General features: G+C 52.2%; 1 protein-coding gene across 2 annotated transcripts in view; it reads left to right on the forward strand.

The window, feature by feature from the left end:
• DYNC2I1 (dynein 2 intermediate chain 1) overlaps nucleotides 1-7,312 on the forward strand; it is a 58,256-nt gene extending 50,944 nt beyond the window's left edge. For both annotated transcript variants that reach the window (XM_047096635.1, XM_047096637.1), the window contains 4 exons: nucleotides 1,640-1,739; nucleotides 1,907-2,038; nucleotides 3,828-4,051; nucleotides 6,629-7,312. In XM_047096635.1, coding sequence (XP_046952591.1) covers nucleotides 1,640-1,739; nucleotides 1,907-2,038; nucleotides 3,828-4,051; nucleotides 6,629-6,803 — 631 coding nt within the window. In that variant the 3' untranslated portion in view covers nucleotides 6,804-7,312. The remainder of the gene's footprint in view (nucleotides 1-1,639; nucleotides 1,740-1,906; nucleotides 2,039-3,827; nucleotides 4,052-6,628) is intronic.
• Nucleotides 7,313-8,088: the final 776 nt, after the last annotated feature.

Raw genomic sequence — 8,088 nt, forward strand, 5'->3', positions numbered from 1 at the left:
GTATCACACACCAGATGAAGGAAGGGGGCAGGATCTGGTCACCGCCTACGGTGGGCTGGGCTCGTGGTGTTTGTGGAGATGACCGGGAGGTAGCCAGCTCCACAGCAGGGATCTCGGTTAGAGGCACGGACTTGGGAGTCCTTGGCTGACAGGTGACGTTTGCAGTCCTGGATGTGGGCGTGGGAGAGAGTGGCCAGAGTCCTGACTTCTGACTCTGGCGACATGGTAGAAGGAGGGGCCATGGGTCCTTTCCTGTTACAGACACATATGCTGTATAGAGTTAAACTAACAATAAACTAAAGAGAGTTTTTCCAAAGAAGAAGAGGACAGTGCCAGGACAGGAATGGAGCTTAGAGTAAGTGTGCAAGATTTTGTGTGGTGTGGAGGCCAAGGTATCAGGTGAGGCTGTCGTAGGCCTCTTGGCTGTGCGGGGCTCAAGCCAGTGATGCATCAGGCTTGCCTGAGGCTGGCAGCTGGAATTGAGAGCCCTGTGCAGGACTCTGGAACTCACGGCCCCTTCGGTGAGAGAGAAACTCAGGAGGCCTCACCCCAGCCCAGGGGAGACAGGGACCATGGAAGACCTAGAACCCCAAGCTCTGGGTCTGGGCTGGGGTCCCCAACCGAGAAGCAGCGTCAGAGTCTCAGACCAGTGGCTCAGCATCAAGGCCCTGGGACAGCTGCCTGGTGGGCGGTGTCAGAAGGTGGAGGAGGAGGGACTGTCCCCTGACACTGAGGAGGCGCCTTGAGACTAGGAAACAAAGCAGGCGACTCCATCGAGTTTACACAGCATTTTATCCAGGGGAAGTTAACTAAGAGGGAGGATTGAGCCAGGGACAATCCAGAGCTGCACAGCTATTCTCTGCGAGGTTCAGACCTGAGTCCACAGCTTATGTAGAGTGAGGGATGTGCGGAAAGGCATAGTGGTGAGTCAGGGGGTTCGCGTGCATCTCGGAGAGTTCGTACGCACCTAATTGCAAGCTAAACTTTAATTCGATCTCCTGGTGCCATCTGTGCACCAGGAAGGGGAGACCCTATGTCATCTTCAACAAATCTGTGGATAGCCAAAGCAAGCCTCCCCCAATCCTGGCCTTAGTGGTCATTTCTAAGGTACGTATCTTCATCTCCGAGGGGCCCAGAACATGTAGCCCCGAGAGAGGATGTGCACAAGATGGAGTCAGTGTCGTCAGCGCTTACCCCTGCAGGGGGATGCTTCCATAGGCTGGGCTTCCGGGGCTCTCAGAGGATGCAGTTCACAGAGAAAAATTACAAAAACTGTAAGCACGAGAAAAGATCTACCATGGCCTAACAAATAGGGTTAGCACAACAAGAACTTGAGATGATGGTACAATCTAAAAGGCATTTCTAGAAAGAAACTATCATCTCTGAAATTTAAGAGTCAGTGAATGGTTAGGTGGATGAGACCGAGCTGAAGAAAGAATCAGCGAACGAGGGACCAGAGCTGGAGAAGTTGTCTAGCGCCTAGGGAACATACGAAGAAACGGAGAAAGAGCAGTCAAGAATTGCAGAGGAAGCGTGGGATCACCTGTTCCTCTGCGGGCACATGGCGAGGACTGAATGCGTTAAGTGGCATCATCCCTGCCACCTCAGCTCATCTGTTCATCTTTCCGTTTCTTTCCAGCCTTTCCCATAAACGCTATGAATTCTGGGGGGCCGCACAAACCCTCAGTGTGAAGTTTCTTCCTTCAGATCCTGGTCACTTCATTGTTGGCACAGACACGGTAAGTAATAGTTTAAATCTTATCTGTAACTCATTCTCCTTTCCTGGCTGCCTGTTAACGTATTGTTTGCTTTGATTGTGATGCTGTTTTAATTGTTTCAAGAATAACGGCTTTATCCAGCCTCGTACCTAATCCACTTTAGTCACCATTGGTCTTCTTATCACCAGGGTCTTATAAGTCATGGCACCAGACAGGACTTGAGAGTATCTCCCAAATTGTACAAACCCCAGCAATGTGGGATGAGACCAGTCAGAGTGCACGTGATGGATTTTTCACCATTTGGAGAACCAATATTCTTGGTAAGAAAGTCAGTTGTTAAAGTACCACTTCCGTTTGGGTGGCAAAGCACCGGCGGTGACCTCGGGGAATGTCACTCTGGTACCAGTGGACTGCGTGGGAGAAGGTCCCCTCCGTGCCATCAGAGCAGCTCATTCCACATGGCTGTTGAATGGATCTTAAAAGTCTTTATCTTCACATAGTTTGGGGCTTACAGAAAAGTTACAAGAAGCTGCCCACCAATCACACGGTTCCCTCCGTGGCTCCACCCTCTCTCTCCCAGTCGTGTGTGGGTGTACGCACTTCTCTGTATGAGAGGAAGTTGCACAGACGGTGCTTCATCCCTAAGTAGTGCGGTGTGGGTTTCTGAAGAACAGGGTCATTCTCCTGCAGCCGCAGTCCAGTCCTGACCGCCAGGAAGCTAGCACTGGCGCAGTCCTGTCTTCTGATGGACAAGGCTCTTCCACGTTCCACGGCCATCCCGATCATGTCCTGCTGTGTAAGCAAAATAACACCCAGGTTGCGAATCTCATTCGGTTTGGGGACAGTTCCTCAGTCTCTCCTGCCCTTGACATTTTTGAAGTCTTGGAATTCTCCTCAGTTTGGGTCTGTGTGACGTTTCCTCACGATTAGATTCAGTGTTGCTCTGACCTGTGTCTCCCGGCTCCCTCTGCGGTGGAGTCACCACTTTCCCTGTCTGGTTACCGAGTATCTGTGGGGAGATAAAGGGACACTACGTCAGCACCCCACGTACGGCCCCTCCGATCCCCCCGCTGGCCCTGGCATCCCTCGGCGAGGCTTGCCTGCATCTGCTATTGGGGCGATTGGCAGATGGTGATTTTCTAGGCCTTTCCCTTGTCTCCTGCTCAGGTGTGCTTGTGTGTATTTATTACGTGCGTGTGGACACGTGGCTGTTCACTCTCTTCATTGGGTTACATCCCTCACTGTACTGCCTTATTGATTCCGCTGCTCAGACTGTCCTAGGGATGTGCCTCAGCCTGGTTTTGTGTTTTCTGACATCATTCTGTGAGCCATTCTTTGCTTCCTGGTACAGCAAACTCAGAATCAGACCTTTTTTCCAAGAGGTCCTGGCTCCAGTCAGGAGAAAAATACCTACAAACCAGAACCTGGGCAGGAAGAAGCGCTCCTTGGACAGGACACAACATCGCTACACGCTCGGATCTTTGTCTGCTTATCATAAACACGTGCTTGTCCCTCATCTTTAAAGCCAGGGTGACTCAGGGCTCCCTCTACCCCCCGACAGTGGGGGACCTGGCTCCTCCGACCCGTGTTGTATGTTTATGTGCTCAACCCTAGGGTACACAGAACATTTTGTGGTTGCTAACTCATGCCTCTGCTCTTTTTGAGGAAGGATGTGAAGGATTAAATATATTGAGTAGAAAGGAATTAAGCTTCTCTTCCTAAGCTTAAAATTTGGTTTTTTACTAAATCAGCCAGGTTTCATTTTATAAAAACTTCAATCCAAGGAGAATATATCACTTATTGGTTCAAATTTATGTACTTTTTTTAAAAAGGTGGTTCTTTATTTCTCTGGAGCCAGTCTGAGTGGCCTGTGGGCGAATTAGCAACGTTCAACTTTGTTAAAGATAAACACTGGTTTATATGTTCACTGAATTCACCATTAGCCATTCGGGGAAGGGGAAGGGTTCAAGGTGTATCAGGGTCTCCAGGGTGGATGCTCACCTTTGTAGTTTACGAGGACAGAGCTAATGCTCTGAGTGTCCCTCGCTGCTGACGTTGAGGGAACAAGAAAAAAGGACCGTGATGGGCAGTGTCCTTCCCTGTCCCCAGGCTGGCTGTTCCGACGGAAGCATCAGGCTGCATCAGCTGACCAGCGAGCGCCCTCTCCTGCAGTGGGACGGTGGCACCGATGGCCGTGCCATCACGGGCCTGCGCTGGTCCTTGACCAGACCTGCCGTGTTTCTGGCCCAGGATGACACTTCCTGCATTTATATTTGGGACCTCCTGGAAAGCGATTTGGGTCCTGTGGCCAAACAGCTCATCTCTCCGGACAAGTAAGTCTGATGAAACCGCCGTGCCCTCACAGGTAGTTGTTTTCGGAAGCATCCTTGCTGGTCCTTCGTACTTAATTTGTGCGCAAGGTTGCTGAGCTTTAAAACGTGGCTATTTATGTTTAAATAGTTTTTATATTTACATCTTTAAGTGATATTTTGAGAACCACTTTAAAATGTGTTATTTCATGTTTCGTCCAGAATAGTCTGTGGATTAAAGAATTCACACTATACTATTTTCCCATGATATCATTGTCTAAATAAAACAAACTTTTTGTGAGCTCCTTAGTTACGTTCATTTATTGGTCTTATAAATTCAGTACACGTCTGAGCCACATAGCGTCTACCTTCTAGTTTCGGAGAAGGGTTACCACATGGGAATCAATAATTGACGTAAGTTCACGTCGGTGTCAGTTGCTGCCATGGACTGAGGTCACAGTCAGACCGGCCCCCGCCTGTCTCTGCTCTGATTAACATGAAAACAAGCCCGGTCAGATCCGTTGTTGTTTCGTTTAATCGAAAGTTGAGAATGTATAAAGTGATCACTGTGAAAGACTCTCTCTTGACTCTGCTTTGTCTCTACACCTGTTTTTATTCTTGAGATTTTATTTTTCTCCTCAGTAAACTCTCCTGCTATGAAATGAAGGCTGCCAATGACTGGGGGAGGGCAGGGCCGCTCGGCCGCATCCCACGTCCTTTTGTAGAGGAGAGGGAGGAACAAGCAGTGATCAAAACTGGGACACGGTTTGACCGAACGTTGGGGCGCACCACTGAGACCTGAAAAAATTAAGAACCTCATTTACTTAGTTCAAGTACTAGGTACACTTATGTTATTCTAATTGCTAAGCAAAGACATCATTAAAATCCAGACTGTGATCCACACATAAACACGTAACACGCACACACACTCACGTAGTGCGACAAGTGCTTACGAGCACCTACTGTGCGCCTAGCAGCACTGCCAGCACCAGGGGGCGGTGGTGAACCAGCTGGAGGGCTCGCCTCCTGACTTGGGGCGAGGTGGGTAGTAAACACACTGAAGTCAACTCACAGCTCCCACAACCGGTGAGGAGGGGGGGGCTGGGGTTCTCGCGGCCGGGGACGGTGGGGGCCAGCCAGAGCGCCGGGGTCTCAGGAGAGGGCAGCGAGTGGGCCTGCGCAGAGCCAGGGAGCTGCTGAGGCGGAGCGGGAGAGAGGCTTCGGAGAGGGTGGAGTGCCTTTCCCGAGGCCCGTCCCGTCCCTGGTTGGCAGCAGCGTTTAGTTAGAGGAGTGGTATTCATAGAAAGGGCTCAGCGTCTCTGGTGTAGAGAACAGAACAAGAAGAAAATAACCGTGTAAACCGTTAAACCGCCTCACAAACCCGAAGAGCGTTTTCCCTGGACAGCGACCGTGCTGACTGGTGTTCCCGCATCTACCCGGGTGGTTGTCATGCGGGTCCGGTTCAGCGGTGCCCGTGGCGCGCGCCTTCGTGTTTGTCCTGCTCTTGTTTCCAAGTTTGTGGCAGTTAAGTGTCCCCTGTATTTTGCGCTGGTGGTCGCACGCCAGCGTTGAAGTACCAGGTAGCGCTAAGTGACCGCTGCGGGATTTCATGGCTCGCTCACCTGCCCCAAGCTTCTCCAGAGCGCGGCCTGCAGGCAGGTGTAGACTGGCCCGCCCCACAGAGGCTCAGTCAGGTCTCTGTCGGGGTGTGGGGACAAGTTTACAGAGGATGAGTGGGCAGCAGACCCTTGGGGCCACAATGGGTGCTACCTGCGGCCGCCGGCACCCACCTCGAGGGGCTCACTGCTCCCATCCTGTGCCAGTCGTGGATCCCACTGAACGTGGCCCCCGGGTGCGCTGGTGCTGGTGGCCCTGGTCATTACGAGGAGACGGGAGGGGCGGGAGCATTGAGGTAGGTGCGAGGTGGGACGGTCTCGGCTCTCTTGCTGAGTAAAGCTGGGACGAAAGTGTGACAGAGGCATTCCCAGGATGCTGGGGACCCTGACCAAATTAGGCACAGCCAGACCATGTCAGGGGTCGGGGAGGCCCCTGGAGGTGACACCACTCAGCCAGGTGTCAAAGGATAAGAGGAAGATGGGCAGAGAGAGTGTCCAGGTGCCTCGTGGGAACTGGGGTCTGGGTGGCCTTGAGTAGGCCTGGGATGCACGTTGTTATCAGCAGACTGTGAGGGGAGAGGTTAGAGACAGGCCCCCGTCAGAGAAGCCGGTGGTGACAGGACGGGAGGCGAGGTCAGGGCTGCTGGGCCGGCTCCAGGTCTCTCGCTGGGCACCCGAAGCCTGCTGGCACCCCCGGTCTCCAGGAGGACCAAGCTGGCTGGGTGGTCTGGCGCCCAGGACATTGACCTGGCCTGGGTGCACAGGTGTCCCAAGGCAGTGCTTCCTGATCAGTGATCCTCACAAACACAGAAATATGTTTTCTAAGTGCTTTCCCCAGAATTTTATACATTTATTTCTGGTCTAACTGTTCTTTCATGTGACTATGACTGAAATTTTTAGAATTTCCCTTCCTTTTTACTCCTCCCTTGGAGGATAGATGCTTTGGGAGACTCACAGTCACACCGTATGTGCCTCTCGCTTTCAGGCTGGTGGCCATGACGATCGTGGGTGAGGCAGAGAAGGCCAGCGGCGGCTTCCTGGCCCTGGTGCTGGCCAGGGCCTCCGGCAGCGTGGACGTCCAGTTCCTGAAGAGGGTGTGGGCGGCCCCCGCGGGAGACGAGCTCGGGAGGCTGCGGCTGCTCTTGCGGGAAGCCCTGTAGGAGGGGGCGCGGTAAGATGGCGGGCGCAGGCCGCCTGGTGACCGAGCGTGAAAGGTGTAGCTCCGTCCGCGGGCATGTGCGTTGATGTAGATAGAAGACGGGTATTCTGTATGTAACTTACTCTACGAGAATGTCACCTCACGTTCCCGGGAAATAAATCGCTATTTTTGAATGGAAACAACAAACATTTGAGTGCACACTGAACTTGAGAGGAAACAGTCATGGCAATCATGCTCTTCTCTGAGTATATTTCCACTTATTTTTGGAACAGGTTTAAAATATTGGCACATTTATATTTAAACAATCCCCGATGACAGTGTATTTTAGTGAGCAGTTTTCTCAGTCATGCAGAAAAGGACATACACAGGGTGTAGATTAGAAGGAGCGCCTTTATTGAAATCACGTCTACCAGTCACGTTTTCTTAAAACCTCCTTGGGCTTCGTTGGCATTATTTGACACATTCTGCATTATGCTTTAGTGTTTAAAATGTCTCTATAAAAATAACACAAGTAAATAAATTCTCTCTTGAATGTGGCACTCCGTTATAACAGGGATATAAAGGCGGGAGAAATCTGGGCTGAGATCTGGGAAAGCCGAGGACGGCCTTTGCCAACGGCCACTGTTACCGGCCCCGTGACGGGTGTGGATGGGCAGCGAGGGCCCAGGCCGGGGTTCAGTCCCTCTGGCCACACGTGACTTCTGCCTAGCCAGCCACGGGAAAGTCTCACTGCAGAACTGGAGCATCGTTCACAGGGAGGGGTTCCGGGAGGCCACCTGCCCGTGTCACCCGAAGCCCTGGGATAGTCATTTGTCACCTGTGTGTAAACGTGTGCGTGTCTGGCTTGTTTGGTGGGTGTGCTCTGCCTCCTTCGCTGGCCCGGGAGCTCTGTGGACAGAGACGCGTGCGTCTGCTCACCATTGTCTCCCAGAGCTGCGTGCCTGCCCTGTACTGCTGGTCGGCGCTCAGCCAACAGTGGAGGAAGGGAGGCCCGGTGGTCGAGAGATGGCAGAGAGCTCTCGCTAATGCAGAGCGGGGTCCTACCAGAATGCCATGTTTCATGGCTGGATATGGAGATTTTGATTCTGGAAACAGGCTCATCCCCCTGTCCCCTCGTCTACCCGTCCCCATCCACAAATCCTGATTTGTGAAATTTGACCTAAACTGGAACTGAGAGGAATCTAGCTACTCCTCCAGCAATAACCAGTAACCTCCAGCGACCTCCAGAATAAGATGGCATGAGGTTAGCAGTCATACCAGCTCTTCTAAGTTCCAGTAGAGGCTCA

The sequence above is a fragment of the Lynx rufus genome, unplaced genomic scaffold (genome assembly GCF_022079265.1).
Source record: "Lynx rufus isolate CCGP_SWC_20201006 ecotype Redwood Valley unplaced genomic scaffold, mLynRuf1.p SCAF_4, whole genome shotgun sequence".
NCBI lineage: Eukaryota > Metazoa > Chordata > Mammalia > Carnivora > Felidae > Lynx > Lynx rufus.